The 19678-nt window shown below is 36.5% G+C and overlaps 2 protein-coding genes across 3 annotated transcripts; one reads left to right on the top strand and one right to left on the bottom strand.

Annotated features, from left to right (window-relative positions):
* LOC106337790 (pentatricopeptide repeat-containing protein At3g60980, mitochondrial-like) lies at positions 1 to 1653 on the top strand. The gene has a single exon (XM_013776909.1). The coding sequence runs from the start codon at positions 1 to 3 to the stop codon at positions 1651 to 1653; it is 1653 nt and encodes a 550-aa protein (XP_013632363.1).
* Positions 1654 to 14152: 12499 nt separating this feature from the next.
* LOC106342910 lies at positions 14153 to 18351 on the bottom strand. Of its 2 annotated transcripts, none has more exons than XM_013781974.1 (10): positions 18226 to 18351; positions 16196 to 17707; positions 15975 to 16110; positions 15774 to 15893; positions 15631 to 15694; positions 15392 to 15541; positions 15259 to 15317; positions 14787 to 14921; positions 14512 to 14603; positions 14153 to 14414 (listed from the first exon to the last, which is right to left on the bottom strand). In XM_013781974.1, the coding sequence occupies exons 2-10, from the start codon at positions 17699 to 17701 to the stop codon at positions 14346 to 14348; spliced, it is 2331 nt and encodes a 776-aa protein (XP_013637428.1). In that variant the 5' UTR covers positions 17702 to 17707; positions 18226 to 18351; the 3' UTR covers positions 14153 to 14345. The 2 variants fall into 2 exon arrangements, with proteins under 2 accessions (XP_013637428.1, XP_013637429.1); XM_013781975.1 differs by having other exon boundaries at positions 15774 to 15884.
* Positions 18352 to 19678: the final 1327 nt, after the last annotated feature.

Genomic DNA, 19678 nt, shown 5'->3' with positions numbered 1-19678 from the left:
ATGATGATGATGATGTTACTCCGCCGTCGCACTCTCCTAAAGTCCTCTTTTTTAAACCGTCACATCTCCTCCAGGTCTGCCACCGCCACGTGGAATCATTATGAGGATGAGAAGGACCTATACACGACGGTGAGATCCTTGATCCGTAGCTCAGAACTAAACAAGGCTGTGGAGTACGCACGCTCGCCAGTTGCTGAAAAAAGTCGCATGGCCACCAGAGTTGCTATATGTGAGCTTGTAGCCCCAGCCTTGGATGATGCCAAACGTTACAAAGACGTCTTAAGCCTCATCCTTGATTCCAGACTCTATAATAATAGCCTCTATTGCCGCTATCTGATCCGTAAAGCTTTTGAGAAAGAGAGACTCAGTTCCGATGCGAAAGAGGAAGCGGAAGCAAAACGTCACGAACTAAACAAGTGTCTTGTCTCAAACCCTCCTCCTTACCCTATCATCCTCGGAGGAGATGTCATCATCTCACCGGAGGAGGAGCCCCCGAAGAATCAATATTACTGTGAGAAGCATCTATACTCGAAGGTTAGATTCTTGATCCAGAATCTCTCTGATCTCGACACCGCCGTGGAGTACGCACGCTTCACCGCTTTCGCCACTTCTCGCACCGAAACAACAACCGCTACTTGTGACCTTATAATCGCAGCCTTGTGCGAGGCCAAGCGTTACATGGACGCCTATCATCTCTTCCATTACTTTTTCAACCAATCCAACATCAGTCTCAGCGTTGATTGTTGCAACCACATCGTCAAAGCTCTCTGCGACGATGGTCATGCCCACGTAGCTCTTCAACTCCATCACCACATCCGCGGTGGCTATGATGATCATGCTCTTCTTGATTACCAAACGTACCGTATCTTGACCAAAGCTTTGTACCTTTCCGGGAAGTATGATGAAGCTTTAGATCTGGTTAAAGATATCTTTCTTTTAAAAAATCCTGACGAGTACGACTCTGAATTCTTGGATCAGAAAGATTTTGACAAAGCCTGGGCACTTTGTTGTGAGGAGTTTATAAGTAGTAAAGATGGCAACAACAACAACGTTGGTTATCCAACGGTAACCAAAACCGCAGTAACGGTTTCTCTCATTGAGTATCATTTCAGTAAAGGTAAAGAGGATAAAGCAATGGAGATTTACACTTGTTTGGTAGCAGAAACCAGTGGTAAGATTGAAGATGCTTCCAAGAGACCACTCTTGGATGTCTTGTTTAAGTACGGTAAGGAAACCGAAGCTTGGTCGTTGGTAGAAAATCATCATTTGATTGAAGACCGGCCACTACATATTATGAAGCAAAATTTAACCATGCATGAACTTTTTTGTTGCGATCTCCGGATGACAAAGGAATCCATCGAAAAATTCGAAAAAGCCAGACAGATGCAAGATTTCGTTACGTTCAAATTCAATCATGCACCTTACTCCAACGTCATCGCTAAGTGTTGCGAAGATGAGAATACTTTGCCACACGCGAAGTGGATATTGGCTGAATCGTTGAACGTCTGTGATCCATGGGCTTACAAACTATCCACATTCGAAGAAATGATCAATGCCTATCTAAAGGCTGGGAGACTCGATGATGCTTTGGAAACTGCAAACATGATGGTCGATGCAAATCTAAGGCTTGTCTCTATCTTAATGAAGAGCTGATTTTTTAAAAGAAAACTTAAATGATGTTTTACTCTGTTTTATTCCAACCTCTGCTTCAAAATAATGATGTTTAATCCAATCCGCTCGTTTATTATATTTTTTTTTATCAAGAAAAGCTTTTATCCCTTTAGACTGAGTTCTTATTTTGTTTACAAAAGCCCTTTCTACAAATGCATGACAAATTAGAATAACTTTAGTGAAAACACAGAGCAATACATAAACGGGTAAATACAACACAAGACAACGAGTATAATTGGCAAGATACATGAGTCAAGACAATAAACCGGTGAAAATCCACAATGGAAGAAGATAATGTGTTGGAGTTCTGCCAGAAAATGCTGAAATGAGGAAAGAGAAAGGCAAAAGCAAGAAAAAACATGAGAATCGATTCGTGGAGAAGAGACTTCTTTTGGTTTGCAAGAAACTTACGTAGACATGTTACACTTTTTTTTTTTTGTAAAAAACACAAATTACACTTTTTCATTGTTTCTTTTTATTAATGTTAAATCATTAACAAAATCAAATGCAAATATCAGTATAAAATTGGTGAGAGACTAATAAGAGAATTAATTTTTTAAATCTAACATATATTTAAAAATAAATTTTATTAAATATTATAGATTTTACTAATTTCTTACTAATATTTAATATAGATTTGATATATATTAAATTAATTTATATAAAACTAATAAAAATGATATAAAATTGTATAATTATAAAAAATTTAGCCTAAACAATATTTATAAAATTTGTAGATATATAAGAAACTAATGATCTTACGGTTAGAACATATTTAAATTTTTAAAAAATTGTAGAAATTTTTGAAAGTTTTAGTAATACAAATTGTATAATTATACAAAAATAATAATAATTCGAAATTTGAAATGTTATATATGAATATATTTATTTTATAGATGATGTATGAGTTATTGCCATATTTAAAAAAAGTTTACCAAAAAGAAATATCAATATTGAATGTAACATATGAATTATTAGCATATTCTAACAAGTTTGCCAAAAATATAAATGAATATTAAATGAAATTATTTATATCATATTTTTCTGGAAACCATGTCATCAATTTCAGTAGTCATGTCATATTTGTTTTGTGAAATTGAATGTAAAAAGTACATGTGGCAAAATCACTTCGCAAATATAGTGTAGGGATGCACCACTGATGATGCTCTAAAGGGAAATACCCTGCTCATATCTAACTTTGCACGTCACTAAAAATATTTAACCGTTAAGTCTCCACCGGCTCGATTTGTTTGCCGGCGTATCCCCTGACATTTCTGGAAATCCGGTAACACTGAGGCCTCCTCCTAATTGGAATAGAGCTCCTTCTGGTCGATGCGGAGGTATGGAAACAACTTTGATATCTGATAATTTACCTCAGTTCCACTGATTAATCTCTTTCAACGACAGATTCAAAGCTCTAGACTTTGACAAACGAATTAATGGTTCTAAATTTTCTCTAATGTCTTCTTTCAACTCAAGGCAAGCATGATGAAGACAGACCCTGTTGTTCTTGAAGCCAAGCATGGAAATTTGTATCAGCCTTTATATACCAAGTTAATTGTTAGTGACAGATTTTCATGTGGGATTGTCTTTCTATCATCTTTTTTAAATCAAAACCAAGCAATGAAAAACGATTGGCATCTGTGTATACTTTTTTCTTTTTCTTATCTTAAAACTTCCTTGTATTTTGTAATGCACATCACCATGAGATTGTGAATGGAACTACTGAAGTCAAACCAACTCCAGAGGACCAAGGAGAGGAAGAAACTGCATAAGGTAACTTGAGGAACGCTGTGTCTTTTCTTGTGTTGTTTTGTTTTAGTGTTTTGGAAGAAAAAAAAATATTTTAGCATGTTCCATGTGTTACATCACAGAGGAAGGAGTTCCACGTTTCTGGCTTGATGGCCTTGATCAACAATGATGCAGTTTTGGTATTCATCAACAGAGGAGGTAGACTATATGCAGTTTTGGTATTCATTTCGTATGAAACTCCAATTATAACTATGGAAATGTAACACTACCTTTATGTCCTTCTCCTTCGTGTTAGGTCACAGAGCGTGATGAAGAGGCTCTCAAAAATCTTAAAGATATTAAATGGTGCAAGGCTGAAGAGCCTAAAAGTGAGTTTTTCTTTGACTCGGGTCCTATTTTGAGAACATTTTCTTGTCAAAATCTTATCAAATGATTGATGAACATGACCGACTGCTTGAAAAGGCTACAGGGTATCCGCTTAATGGGCCTTAATTCTCTTCATCCTGGCCCAATCAAATCTGTCCAGCCAACAAAGGAGGTGGATTAGTCGGTGGGATTGTTTCCATTATTACGTTACAAGACGTGAAGGCACTAAACAGCTGGGAAAAGGAAACTGAGCCCAAGTGAGATCGTGAGTATAAATATAAGACGTCGTAACTTTAAGGGATAATCCGAGAGAAACCCTAAACACAAGAATTAAGAGAAGTTAAGAGAGATCAATAGTAGAAGAAACTAAGGAGAAGAGACATTGTTCGAGTCATGTCTCTAAGGGATAAAGTTTCTTTGATCTTTCTTATTCTTTGTTGGTGTCATGTTTTATACAAGGAGAACGTTTAGAGCGTTTGTGTAAACCCCTTTGATTAATAGTGGAAGTTGTGGGAGACGGTTCCCACCCGAAATGTACCGGTTTGAGGCCTGGAACTCGGTGATCAAATTCTATGTGTTCTTTAGTTTAGTTAAGCAATCAAACGATCAATAATTCTCAACATATATAATAATATCAAATCATATTTGATCTAATATTGACCAGCTCGGGTAATGCTCCTGATTAGAGAGATGGCACAAACAACCACTGTAGCTAGAGCATTGGCCACTGGTGAGGGAACCGAGAGCTTCAATCAGGTGTCATCTAAATTAATGCTCTTTAAGACTTTTTTTTTGAGGTAAAGGGTGCAATTTCTTTTCTCGTAAGTCGAGTTTTTATTTCTATGTTTGATCGTCTATGTGTGGAAATGTTACGACTTTGATCAAATGTTCACCGATTTGGTCTTCCCACTAGCATTTTTCCTATGAATAATCTTCTAAGGTTGATTTTTGAAATGCAATGTAGGTGTGATTTGTTTGTTGGCTGTGTTCATGTCAGAAGTATTTTTTTGTATAGATTCATATTTGCAGAGAGATAGTTTTTTCTTTCTTTTTAATAATCTGTCGGCGGAGTTGGTTGTAGCTGCGGCAGAGGTGGTGGACCATATGTGGAAGAGCATTTGGTTTGGGGAACGCTGTGCTTGGACATTATTGGTTTATGTATACCGGTTTAATGGTTTGGTTAGATTAGTTGGTTTAATCTCAATTGTACAGCTGACTATACATACATGTAAATGCTCATTTTAATAAATAAGAGATATTTTGATATTACTTTCCTTCTTCTCTCCCAAGAAAGCTTGAACGTAATATGGTATCAGAGCTAACATTGAGCTCGATTTCTCTTTGATTTTGCTTGCTCGAGCTCGTTTCCATACATATTCAAGCTCCGATGGTGTCTGTGAAGAAGATCTGCGTCGATAGGTCCGTATCTCAGCCTGTACAGCTCCGATAGCTTCTCCGGCGATCTCTGGTCCGGATTCTCAGGCGTCGCGAGCTCTTGTTGGTGTTGATCATGGCGATTCGATCCACTCTCTGTTTTTCATGCACACTTCTGATCATCCTGGTTTGCTTCTGATCTCTATCAAACTTGATGGATCTCACTTTGATGATTGGGAAGCTGCGATGAAGATTGCTTTGGATGCGAAGAATAAAATCGATTTTGTAGATGGATCGATTCCACGTCCTCTTGAATCCGATCTAAACTTTCGCGTTTGGTCTCGTTGTAACAGCCTTGTTAAGTCATGGATACTTAACTCGGTATCAACTCAGATCTATAGCATTTTGCGTTTGAATGATGCTACTGACGTTTGGCGTGATTTGCATAGTAGATTTCACATGACGAACTTGCCACGAACTTACAACCTCACGCAGGAGATACATGATCTGTGTCAAGGCTCTCTATCCCTCTCTGATTATTTCAACAATCTGAAGACTCTGTGGAGTAGTTTGAAGAGTTGTGAAGAAGCTGATGATCCATGTACGTGTGGGAAAGCAGCTCGGCTTCATCAGAAGGCTGAGCGTGCTAAGATTGTGAAGTTCTTGGTAGGCCTCAATGAATCATATCTGTGATTCGTCGTCAGATCATAATGAAGAAGACTCTGCCTTCTCTCACTGAGGTCTATAACATCCTCCATCAAGATTACAGTCAGAAGAGTTTCGCGACTGCCGTTTCACCTGCTTCATTTCAGGTGTCTGAGACTTCAACTTTGCCTTCGAGTGTGTGCTATGTTCAAACTGGAGCTCACAAAGGGAAACCTATTTGCTCATTCTGTAAGAAAGTCGGTCACATTGCAGAGAGGTGTTACAAGAATCATGGCTTTCCTCCGGGTTATACTCCACGAGGCAAGTCACCTGAGTAGATGTCATAAGGATATGACCTATAACAGCTCTGTTTTGTTTTCTTTGTTGTCGGAGGAGAAATCTTCGGTGCTTTTGTTGCCACTAGTGGTAGTGCTCTGGGAGGTGCAGGTGATAGAGGTGAAGGGATTGATTTGAACGTGGATCATGTGTAGGAAGATGATCACGAGGTGACTGAAAATCTTGATATATTGTTAAATTTGATCTCAGATTCTCAAGAAGTGAAGGAAAAGATAAAATTAACTGAAGAAGGAGAGTAGTATATTTGATTGATCACACTACAACTTATTTAATTTGACCTTTAACACATTATTTTTTAGTTTGTGTTGATGTTGTTACGCTTTATCTCATTTGTAACAATATACGAATCATGATATTTGTGACATAGATCTTCTTCATACTGACAAACGAATGCTCTTTTATTTTCTTTGTTAGGCTGCTAATCGTTTCACGGATATGGGTTGTGACCGTGCAAGCAAGGTAATTCTCGCGAATTGTATACGTATGTGCTGTGCATTATCTGGTTATTTATGCTGAGTAAAAAGTCATTATATTCCTTAGCTGGTGTGTCTTCAGGAGTTGAAAAACCAAATCCATATGCAACTCCAACTGGTGATTTTGGAATCGGGCTTCAACAGCTTGAGCTATATGGAGAGGAGCAAGCGAGTGCAACTGAAGTAAAAACCTTCAACAGAGGAGGAAATTCATATCTCAGTAGAAAGAAGAGAAGTCTGATCCGAGAAAAGAAGGTGATGATGAGATAAGTAAATGGATCTGATCTTCCTGCCATGTCTTGGCTGTGTCTCTTCTGCCATAAGCAAATCAACAAAAACGATGGCCGTCGTCTAGCCCCAGAAACAACAGAGGAGTTAGTTTCCAGCAATGTGGCTGTTACATATGTCGTTGGGACTTTTGTTTGGACTTGACATAGCTTAAGAGATAGTTTTATGAGTTATTCATATGTTTTTTCCTATTTTTGTTTTATGTTGTCTTGGTATCTCAGTTAGGTTGACTTTTAAAATTATAAGTAAGTCTATTAAGTTAAGGTACATATAAATGTAAGTTCTGACTTTGTAAAAAAACCATAATAAATACATTTATTTCTCCAAAATTTCTATGAAACAATGTTGGTGTCTATTTGCCGCATCTAATTCATTTTCCTTCCATATATTTTCTGAAGTAGTATGTGAAAACAAATTTATAAAGACACATCCACACATTAGAAAAAAATCAAAGTACAAATTTATAAAGATAACATCCACGCATTCGAAAAAAATCAAAGTACGACTAATTTTTTTTCTACATTTAAAAATATTAAACATTAATATATAATACTACGTTTAACACGCATCTAATTCATTTTATTTATAGATTAATATTTTCACTACCTAATAATTCACTGCACTACCGGACAAATTCAAATGGTTTCAGTTCTAAAAATATTAAAAAAATCGATATAAAAAAAAAATACATAAATCAGTAATAATAATAATTTCAAGTGCATTATTTAACAATTTTTTTCTGATGCATTTACTTATGATAAAATTTTGATCCATAAAATGCTTCAAACGGTTTACATGATATCAATGAAACCAAGTTGAACATAGAAGAAAATACATTTTCTTAATATTTTGTTGGGTCCGTAGTCTTCAACTGTTTCTCAAAGTAAGTAGGGTCCATGGGCTTCCCTTCACAGCAAAGTCGATACAGCTTCGTGAGAGAGTTCCTTATCTCAAGGGAAGCATCACCAGGTACCTGCAGAATCCCTGAGGTGAGCGTTAATGCATGGATCTGTCTGGCCATGTCTCCGTCGCACTGTTCACGAGCAAGAAGATCTTTTAGACGGCGCCTAATCCCAGCTATAGGAAATGTGTCTTCGTTGACTTCTTTCGCTGCTTCTTCCTTTCTCTTCCACATCTCTTTAGCTATTTCAGCTTTCCTCGCCACTGTAGCAGGGTTGTGGTATTTGTTGCGTGGATCACCTCTCTTTTTGCTGAGTACCCTAGTGGATGTGAAGAGCCTTTGGGGAAGAAGGGAGGTCCTCTGCAAGTTGATGCGAAGATCCATGTGCTGAGCCTAAAAAAAACGATTGAATCAGTGTCCAGAGCTATAACAGCACAGAGGAACCATTTACAGAGAAAAACAAAATCTGCACCGGTGTTGTTACCTTGTAGTATCTGGCATAGGCGTTAGCAGCAGCGCTGAGAACAAGTCCAGCAAGAAATAAAAGTATGAGAAGAAGCGTGGAGAACATCAATCACTATATAGGCATCAGCCTAGACTGCTAGAGAGGCATAAGACAGCTGTGAAGAAGAGTTTGATTTACAAACATTAACACAATCTCTTATTATCTGCATAACAATTAGAAGGAAAACAATCAAGTATGAGGTCCCTGTACTACTACTAGCTGCTTGAAGATACAGATACCTTCATGGCACAAAGGCGATAGTTTTTGCAGCAATAAATTAAATCGCAAGCAATAGAGTTCACTGATCTGAGTAACCATTTTCTAAACTACTGATTAAACTCTAATTCATGAACGTAGAGGCAGAATCAGAAACAAACCGATCAAGATAAAATCAAACAACAGATCTATGAACTATGAGAAACTGAACAAGGAAGAAGAGAGTCTTTAAGAAGAAGAAGATGATCGAAGACAAAGAAGAGAAGAAAAAGCGATCGTTACTATACCTTACTCTCCGCACTGGCATGGGCAAACCGCCTCAGTGTCACCTCCCTTAGTCCAGAAAGTAGAGATCTTCCTTGTCTCCCCTGTTGAAAACAGAGAGAGAAAATAGTTAGAAGAAGAAGAAGACGATCGAAGAAGAAGAAGAAGAAGAAGAAGAAGAAGAAGGAGAAGAAGAAGAAGAAAGAAGAACAAGAAAATGGATCACTTTCTCACCTTCGTCATCCAGCCGCTGCGGAGTATCATCCTGATCATCATCTCTCTTTCTGTTTCGGAGGATCGAGAAGATGATGAAGTGAGAGAGAGAGAGAGAGAGAGTCACGAAGAACGTAAGAATATGGAGAAATAGAATCTTTGTAACTAACTATAACGAGACCAGTTTCCGAAGAGAAAGATTCTATATACGGACCTATCATATTTAATATAATAAAAATATGCTATAAGTTTTAGTCTCAATATATACTGGACAATTCTCCTAAATGACCTTAAAATAGACTTTTTTCACCAAAAAACTCTCACAATGAAAATATTTCTTAAAGATTTTTTTTTTGAATTATAGGTTTTTATAAATTATTTTTGATTTTGATTTATTTTTCCAAAATTAATGTTTTCAAATTTTATTTTGAGTTTCGAAAATTTATTTTTGAAACTATTTTAAAATTTCTATTTTAAATTTTAAGTATTTATTTACTTTTTAAATCTTAATCTCTTCCAAAACTTCACTCCTCAAATATAAACACTAAGTTTGGATTAATTAACCTTATGAATATACACAATACCGGTCCGGACTTGTCTCGCGCCTAAAGCAATCGAGAAAAATGTTACCATTTTCCAATAACTAAAATTTACTGTATTTTTAATCAAATATTATATAAAACTAAAGTTGTTTTCAAAAGAAAATAACACCAAAACATTTTGCAGATCACATTGTCTGCATTTTTTCCTTCCTAGTTAGAGTTTACTTGGTTGATTTTCTAAAACTATTTTAATAACTTTTTAAAACTAAATTTGGTAATAACTTTTTTTTTAAATCCAAATTAAGAATAAAACAACGATGTGTAATTTATAGATATGATAGTTTAATTGTTTTCACAGAAATTTAGAAAGATATTGAAACAGTAGAATAGTTTTAAGTTTTGTTTGATTAAATTATTTATCTTATAACATATTATTTAATGTAATATACATAACAAAAGAGTTAAGTTGTTAGAATATATATAAGCAGAAGTCTCACGTATAAATCTGTTTTCTCATATAAGGGAAAAGTATTATTATCACCAAAAAGATGAGAAAGAAGGAAGAAAGAGAGAAATGAGAATGTGGGTTTAGAACACTCAAGAAGAAGAAAGAGAGACATGAGAATAACATCGATACGATTTGAGACGGACTGCTCAGACCTAGTAGACATGACTACAAATCCGGTGGATTGGCCAACATTCGCGACAGAGATCGAAGTGTTCCAGAGATTACATGATGATTTCGAGGATGTGAGTCTGTCTCATATTCCTCGAAGTAGGAATGATCGGACAGACGCATTTGCAAAAGAAACTAGGACTAGAGGCTATATTTTTTCCCATATATATCAGACCCGGTCAGACGGAGGTGTTCTTCGAAGAATCGGCTCGTCTGACCACTACTTGATCTAGCGCAGATGGAGAGTTGACAAAAAAAAAAAAGGAAGACATTAGCAGTAGCTTACAACCACTGTACTAAAGTACATCTAGACATAAATGGCGCCCCTAAAATATTTAACATCTGTGGCGTCCAAAGTTTGAGTTTTACGGGTTTTAGCCCATGACTGGCCCTGAATCTACATATTTATCTATCTTAAACATTTTGGTTAGTTTAACCCTTATAGATTATATTTGTGATACAAAAAATTATGATCATCCAAAAAAATTTCTCAAATAATTTTTTAAAATTTAATATAAAGAATACCAAATAAACAATCATACTAAATTTTTGTTCCTAAATAGAATCAACAGTGTCACTTCTATTTTGACACTTTTCATGGTGATGTCACCAAAGAGAGAATCCTTTAGGCGGCGCAAATAATATTAGTGTCTTTAAGGATTTTACCTTTCTTGACAATCGAGCGGCAGTCAAACTTTATTTTTATTATTTTTGGTTTCCACTGATTTTTATTTTAATATCACCAGGTCAAATTTAGTCTGTGGGTCCCCATGTCAGAGCAGGAAACAACACATTTTCTTGTGGTTTATCCCGATTCCGATGATTATCCAAACAAAAAACAATGATAGTATAACATATACAAATTATATTAATAAGTTCAAATACAGAGCTATGAAATTATAGCATATAACTATTAAATGTTCATATGTTCAGGTTCTCAAAAAGAAAGAGGTCATATGATCTGATTGATTATGAGTCCATTGATAAACTTTGGTACATGAATCTATGTTTCCTCATACCCCAGCTAAATGTTGTTTCATTATGTTAATGCCTCCACCATCGCTCTCTTTCTGAGAACAGTCACAAATCAAATATTTCTTCCCATTTTGCTCAGTCCGTTCTGTTATACATCGCCAAGCTGTGTCATCTTTATGACGAACTGAACGTTAAGAAGAAGGTACGCCTAAATCTGGTTCTGAATGATTCCCCTCCATTAACTAGTAAAAATAGCAAAAGAATAATATATTTATATGTTATATCAAATCTTATAATTAAACCGTTAAAGAGAATCACGTTACTTACTTTTTCTTACAAGTGCAAGTCCAAATTTTGTGGCAAAGGAAAATTCAGATGGAGAATGGTGTACGACAGTGAAAGACAGTGAAAGATGACGAGAAGACGTTTAGGTTTCTTTTTTCTCGAGAAATTATTAAAAAACGACGGCTCTTAAGTATTACTATTATTAACTTATAAGTTATTATCCAGGAATAGCCTGATATAAAACCCTAAACTGTTTTTTTTTCTGACAAAAAAAATGAAAAAAAAAAATAAAACCCTAATTACAATTTAAAATGTGTCAAGAAGAACAAACCGGGTTTTAACGTCAACTCGGGTCACCGGTTTCACCGGTTTTGAGCCGAGTTGCCCGATTTTTATGAAATCCGGGTTTTGAATCGAACCGGACTCGGCTTACTAAACGAGTCGCGGTCGAACCTGCCGGTCCGGTTTTCAAAACCTGTAAAACATTGAAAAGTCTTTTAATCTAAACAAATTGATCATTAGCAAAAAAATATATCTGAACAGATTGATCATCAGCTCTTCATTAACCTAGCGACAAGTCTTAGATTTGCGTCGACCATCTTGTTAGCAGTTTCCAAAGCATCATCGAGTCTCCCAGCCTTTAGATAAGCATTGATCATTTCTTGGAATGTGGATATTTTAATTCCCTACTAAGTGAAAACTAGTTTCTCGTTAAAACTGTTTTTTTTTAGCTCTCGTTTCAGTTCACTCTTCTTCTGGAGAAGAAGAATTTGAATACTTATGAGGGAAACAGATCTAATTAGCTCAAGAATCATCGGGTCGTTGTAAGATCTTTCAAAGGTTTTGTTAAACAACGTTTTGCTTCCAACTTTCCTCTCATCATCCAACTCCTTCGAAACACATCCTTTAGCTCTTCTTCTTCTTCTTCCATATACGCCTATCACTCTTCTTATCACCTCTTTGATCTCGGTTCTACATTTGTCCAACTCCATATTTAGAGAAATATTAGCAGCATTCTGCTCTGCGAGACTCCATATCCGGTTTAGTACCTTGAGGAGCTTTGTAGACAAATCCAAACCATAGCTTGCAGACTTAACCAGCAAAGAACTAGTGGGACTAAATGCACCACAACCTATATAATTTGAACTTTTAAAAAATCAAGCTCATGAGCTAATCCATGTATGCCTATCACTCTTCTTATTAAAGTGCACTCATATAATTTGCGAGATAAATTAAGTTCGTTCATTAAATTCGTTTGTTAAATGAACCTAGAAAACATAGCCCGTGCTCATGAAAAAAAACTTAATTTGAGTTGAGTAAACTTATAAGCTCATGCTCATTTTTGACACCCTTAACTATTGTTTAAATTAATGTTGTAAATGGTAAACATATAATGGAATTACTAGAAGAGAAATGAATGGAATATGAGAAAATGGAATACATCTTACTTCATTCATTCATGATCAAAATTATAATGAAATGATTTTCTTTGAATTTTGTTTAATTTTGTATGGAATTGATGGAATTAGAATTCTATTTCATTTAAAGCAAATGGTAAAATTAGTTGTGGAATTGATGAAATGAATATTCTATTACATTCAACTCTTCTTTTCTATCAGGTTTCTTTTTTTTTTTTTGAACAACTTCTATCAGGTTTCTAAGGGAGCAAAATGTCATAATCTCGAGAAACAAAAGAGTACCCAAATGCTGTACAATCAACAACTGATAAATTGATTTAAGACCAACCCAGAGCTCATATAGCATTCAATGTGTGTGGACTCATATGCTTGAAGTACAACTACCTACAAAGGCTTCCAAGCGATTATGACTGAAGAACAATCAGAGAAGTTCAAGGGTAACTTTGTTTTATTTTCCTTGAATTTTTTGAAGAAAATAAACTTGTTTGACAATTAGTTCTCTCGCCTGTGAACAGGATTACCCGGAGTAGTCTTTACATTGCATGATTCCTACATTGATGACGTGAAGAAAGAGTATGGAGGTGACATTTTGTCTTTTGCATCATCTCATTTACAAGAACACACACAAGTTCTCTACATAAAACTATTCTGATTCTTGTTCTTTTCTTTCTAGGGGACAAATACGAGAATGGAGTGATTACTAAGGAAGCTCGCATATAATCTCTCGATGTCGCATGATTTTAATTGTGCTCTGAAGGTGTCTACTGACATCTTTTCAAATTGGAGCTTTGTGTTTCTTTCTTTTGGCTATTCTACTCTTTGTTGGGATCACATCTCCTTGGCCGTTATGGCTGGTAGTTGTCTGAACCTCCATGGTTTCTTTTAAAGTTAATCTAATCAGTGTTAAAAAAAAAATAAAGATAACCTTGATGCTCGCATTATTATTCAACATCCTTTTACTCATTCAAAAATATAAACTATGAAAAGTTTTGAATTCTTTGTGACATGAAAGATCTTAATAGCTAGATAAGATATCAATACAATTTGATCCGATGCTTACTGAAACTACAACCAATGGTTTACCCGTTAAATTTGGGTTTTGAGTTTCATACCCATATTGAAATGAAATACATGTTCATAGCATTTCGTGTTGAGTTGGTGCAACCTCAATTAGTTTGGTTTTGTTTCAGTTTACAGATATATACAAAACTACTGGTCTAATTATTTTGGCTGAGAAAACAAACCATTAACATTTAATAAAGTTTGTTTGCAAGTGGTTCACATAACTAAGACAAGTATAACAATACTGAACGAGGAGGCAAATGAATCTCTACAAATCTTTTATTCACGAGACCATAAGTGGAGAATATAAGGCTTAAGACGTGTGTGATAGATTCTGAGAGACACGCTCGGGGTGGGTCAACCTAACACACATCATCCTTCAAACATTCTGCCACAATCATCTTCAGCTGCAGCATCTTTCCTCTCGCAGACTGTTAAATCAAAGACACCAATTTATAAGATATTCGACTTGAAGCATGACGATCTAATATTTATAATTGATTCTTAAGCGCTAGAACAAGGGCTTGCCTCGTTGACAGAGTTGATTCTTTTGGTCGCATTGTCCAGTTTTGTTTCGATGCCTCCTTCAAAATGCGCAATGAGCTTTTGGTGCGATGTTCCTGTCAACAAGAGATATAGCCTCAAGTTAGTTTAGGCAAAGACTTTTTCTCAAAAGCTCTCTTGCCAGAAAGAATCTAGTCTACACAAGTGCTCTATCGTAAATGATTATGTTTCACAGCAGTTCTTCAACGTTATGATTCTTTATAGTGAAAAGCAAGAAAGGATTACAGAAGTGAACATACTTTGTTTCTTTATGCTTCCTTTCAACTCTGAGTGGTTTGCTTCAAGCCCTTCAATAGTACTCTTGAAATCTTCAAGATGGTTCCCGACATCATCCTTAAACTTTTCATGGATCATTCTCATTTTCTCTTGTTGCTCTGTAATACGGTCAGATTAGTTAAGTGAACGATCACGACATATCTTGCATATTCTCATTCAGCATGTGGACTTATGAAGACTACTCTAAACTCTTAAGACAAGCCAGACACGCAAGTGTATAATTCTACTCCCCATATAAGTATTGAGCATATAGCATTGGCTTGAGGAACAATTTTAATGAGAACCTAAATCAAATGTATATATATCATCTATCACTGAATCAGAAGTAGACTACTAAGACAGTATGTTTTGGGTAAATAGAAAAGTTATAAGCTCTTCTAACGTTCATGACTGTAAAATAAACTACAGTGATCAAGATATGATGCAATAATGTACCTTGTAATCTTGTTTCAGCATGCTTTCTCTTAGTTTTGGCTACGTTACTCGTCTTTTCCCTGTAGCGTAGTTTAACAATATGATTGAGTTAATACTAAAAAGGAACAATGCTGAATCAATTGAAGGAACATACGCTTCTGTTATGATGTGAGACTTCACATTCTCCAACTCCAAATGTATCTCCTCCGAGACTGATGCTATAATTTCTGAAGACTTCTTTTTGGCTGCAGATTTCAGCTTTTTCTCAAAGTTTTGAAGAGCCACAGCAAACAATGCAACAGCCCTGAGACATGGCATATAAGTAATTAAATTAAGACTCAAGGAAAGAAGAACTAATAAGCTAGAAACTTAATATTATGTCCAACAAGAGACCTTCCCAAGCCTTCATCTTCATCCACCTCTGAAAACCGCTGGAAGGAATCAGTTTTATGCATCCCTGCTCAGTTTCCATGACAAAACAAAATGAGTGTGTAGTATAAACAGCTACAACAGTGACATACAAATGTTTATTGTACCTTCGGACAAAGACGAGGTAACACGTCCATTGCCCTTAAGGTTCGAGTTCCGTTTAGCTGAGCCAAAGCCTTGCTTAGATTTCTTATTACTCCCGTTAGCAGTTTCTCTTACTTGGGGATCTCAACCAGAAGATCAGTTAAGTAGGTAAACATGGATTATGTTAAGAATGTATAGGGGAAAGTGTAAAATAATTAGCATACTGTTGTAATGGGAGTCTTCTATTGATCCATCTGAATCTTTCTCATCAGACGACGGATCTGAGAGAACTAAATCTTCATCTGGCTCGGCAGAACTCTCTCTGCCGAAAGAATAGTCTCCTTTCTTCTCCAAGAAGTCCTGAAAATAAATGAGGACACACATGTAAAATCAAACATGCATAATTTTTAAGTGAAATAAAGCAGCTTGAGTTCAGGAATGTTACAGGCAATCTCTTATCTGACACTTGGCCTTTTGTCTCTTGGGGAGTTCTCTTTGTACCGAAGCTAAATATTGCTGTTTCAGTCTCATCAAAAGCGGGACTAATATTCCGAGGATGCAAAGGAGATGCTTCAGGAGAAAAACAGGGGGAAGGACTTGAGATTGGTGCTTTATAGCCGAAGGTTGGACTCTGGAAGTCATTTTCTGGCTCAACAGACTTTTCCCTGAGAACTTCACACGGCCCTTTCTGTTCATCGCCATTTTTAAATAATCCACGGAACATCTCGGGAGTAGCTGCTGTTTCAGCCTCTGGTGATGGCTGAAAATCTTCTTCCCTTGTGCTAACATCTTGTTTCTGTTTTTGGGCTTTGGTGTGTTGATTGAACTCAAGGGAACTTCCTTTTTTGTCTGATAGTGAAGACCTTTTGCCAGTTCTTGTGCTCTCGGAACGTGCTGGAGTTTTACTCTTGCTCGTCTCCTTCAGAATCCCATCAGCTTCTTCCTTTTCACGGGACTGAACCTTGCGGCATTTTACAGCAGTATTTTTCTTCCTACCCCTTTGTTTCTTCGGCATAACAGTGGTGCCATTTCTCCCGCGTAGACCTTCTTCAAAGGTGAATACGTTGTTCACTTCTTCTGTGCTTTTGCCACCTAAGTTGGCACCAGTTTTGGTTCTCTTCTGAATACCTCTGGCTCCCACCCTCCTCTGCAACAAAGATCTAGTCACCGGCCTTCTGGTTGCAACTTCAGGGCTTTCAGAATCAGTTTCAATAGTATCTGAGTGGTGTCTAGGCTTAGTAAGAGGATCATCGTTTGAAGTCTTGTCTTGATTCAGCTTGGAGTTTGTCTTAACCACTTCTGGGGTTTCAGAGTTGACATCTTCATTATATTCCGGCGAAGCTTTCCCCAATATTTCCCACAGTTTCGATCTCAAAACATCAGTACTTCCATCTTTAGCCGTCTCTGGTCCACGCTTCTCTTCTCTCTGTGACGCAACCTTTTGCTGCAAGACTGCAGATGGAGGTTCTTGCATCCTCTCAGGACTCTTATCCATCTCGTTACCCTTCCTGCCACTGATCGGCTCATCATCACTGTGCCGAGGACTAGAGACAGGAATGTCTTGAAATGAGTCACGAGCTGGTGCCTGATGTGCTCCATTTGGTCCCTTGTTTAACCCTTTGCTACCAGACAAGCTAGACGTTTGCTTGCAAAGAACATTCTCCAAAGTGCCCAATTTCCGATAAGAAGATCTGGGAGACCTCCAAGGTGAGGTCACATGATCAGTGCCCTTAGCTGAACTCCTCTGCTTGGCAGCTACATCATCACCTGTGACCTTCTTGTTCAGCTGTAAATCGGTTGCTGCGGCTGATTTCAACTTCTCAGCTCTGCCAATAGCAGCAGCTCCATCAGGGTGTCTCTTGGGTTGTGAATCGGCCATAACTCCAATAGACATCTTTCGAGGTTGACTTGATGGGTGAAAGTTACTGCCGAAGCTTCTGTATTCGCTCATCTTTCCCTGAAAATTTATTACCACAGAAGGTTAAGCATTCTTCTGAGACATAAGGAATGCATAATATCAACAGAACAACACAATCGATGAGAATCAATGAGAATGTCAAATTTCACAACCCAGAGAAACAACACAACGATCTTGGTATAACCTATTTGAAAAATAGATCGATCGAAGCTCTGCAACCACAGACGGTGTTAGATCTTGGTAAAATGATCAAAGCAAGCGGAGAACACAGACTACAGAAAACAAATTCGAACCAGTGAATACAAATTGAAGCTAAACATCGTTAGAGACGAGATTAGCAAACCCTAATCGTAGCGACTACACTTTATCTCCAGCAACAAAACGATTATCTGATTTTGAAGGACAACACTATCATACAGGTATCGGATTCAGAAATCGAGACGACGTAGGCACAGATCGCAGCAGAGTTTTCACAGATTCCGAGAGAAACAAGCGACGAATCGGAAACGAAATTAGAGAAAATCAAGCGACTGTGTTAACAAGGAAGAGGTGCTTACTCGAACCAGAGCTCTCGCAGGTTGAAATGCGAGATCCCTAACTCCTTGATCGCCGGAAAAGTAACTGGAATTTGAATCTGCTCTCAGTGACAGAGAGAAGAGAGAGAGAGGCGGGCCGATTGAAACTTTTTGATTTTCGCAAATGGTTAAACAAAACCGCCTTCAGCTAAATTTTGCGTGTGTACGCCGCAGACAAATTGACGCTTTTGACCCTATTATTTCTTCTTAATCACATTTTTCTTCCAACCATTGGATTATTAGCACAATGTATAATTTACTATACCAGTAAGTAGGCCTGGACGTTTTTAACTCAACCGGAAGTACTTACCTAGACCCGAACCGGAAAAACTAAAACCGAATCCAAACTGTTATACAAAAATATCTGAACGGGACTTATGAGCTTAGTACTTTGGTGTTTGGTTATAATCCGAACCGAACCGACATTCGAATTAGGATCCGAAGATATCTGAAATTAGTTAAATATGTTAAAGTTTTTATATATTTAAAATGATTTAGATATTTTAGGATATTCAAAATATTTTTTTAGTTTATTTTAATTGTTATTTTGAATACTTTTTAGTTAATTTAGATAGTTTAACTAGTTTTTAATTAGAACCCGGAAGGAACCGAACCGAGACCGATCCGATAATTAGTAAAACTCGAATGGTACTTCTGAACATAACACCGAAAATCCGAATTATTCGGACCGGAACCGAACGGTCCACCGAACGCCAAGGCTTACCAGTAAGCTTTGAAAAAAAAGAATGAACTCAGCACACAGCCCAAATTAGACTTGAGGCAAGCCTGGTTGCCATTACAACCGAGCCCATGATACAATCCTTTCTAACGAAGAATATTAGGTTGAAAATTAAACCACTCGATCTTAAACTTAATTACATCTGTGTTGAAACGTGGATTATTTTAATTTTTTTTAGTAAACCGATAAAATTATGTATATAAATATATGACAGTGTTTCATAGCCTTTGGTCGTAAAAAAAATAAAAATATATGACAGTAAATTAGTTGGTTATTCATTTTGTTTATCTTAAATTTATAATTTGTTCAATAATCACTTTTAAATTTGCTTCTGAAAGCAAGTGATTGAGGTTAAATTAGCATACAACATGAAAAAATTTCACGTAAGTTTTCTTATCGTTAAAATTAATTTATTTTTATAAGTTTTAGGGGGTAGAAACCCACTTGAATCTCATATTGCGTGTATGGTCTCTTGAGATCATTCACACTTTATGGTAAAGAGATTGTAAAGAGTCATCATTGAACGGTCATATCGTCTTTTGACTTGGGGAACAATATTTTAAATTCTTAGCTGATTTAATTGATTATATTTAAATTTATTTTCAGATTTATTATGGTGAATCAAATAACCAGCATTCCTTTACTAGCGATTTGAGATGAGTGCTTGAAGATCGATGGCGATTTGAAGGATAGTAG

Source organism: Brassica oleracea, chromosome C4 (genome assembly GCF_000695525.1).
Source record: "Brassica oleracea var. oleracea cultivar TO1000 chromosome C4, BOL, whole genome shotgun sequence".
Taxonomy (NCBI): Eukaryota; Viridiplantae; Streptophyta; class Magnoliopsida; order Brassicales; family Brassicaceae; genus Brassica; species Brassica oleracea.
Note: the sequence above shows the minus strand (reverse complement) of the source record. Positions and strands in the feature narration are given on the sequence as shown.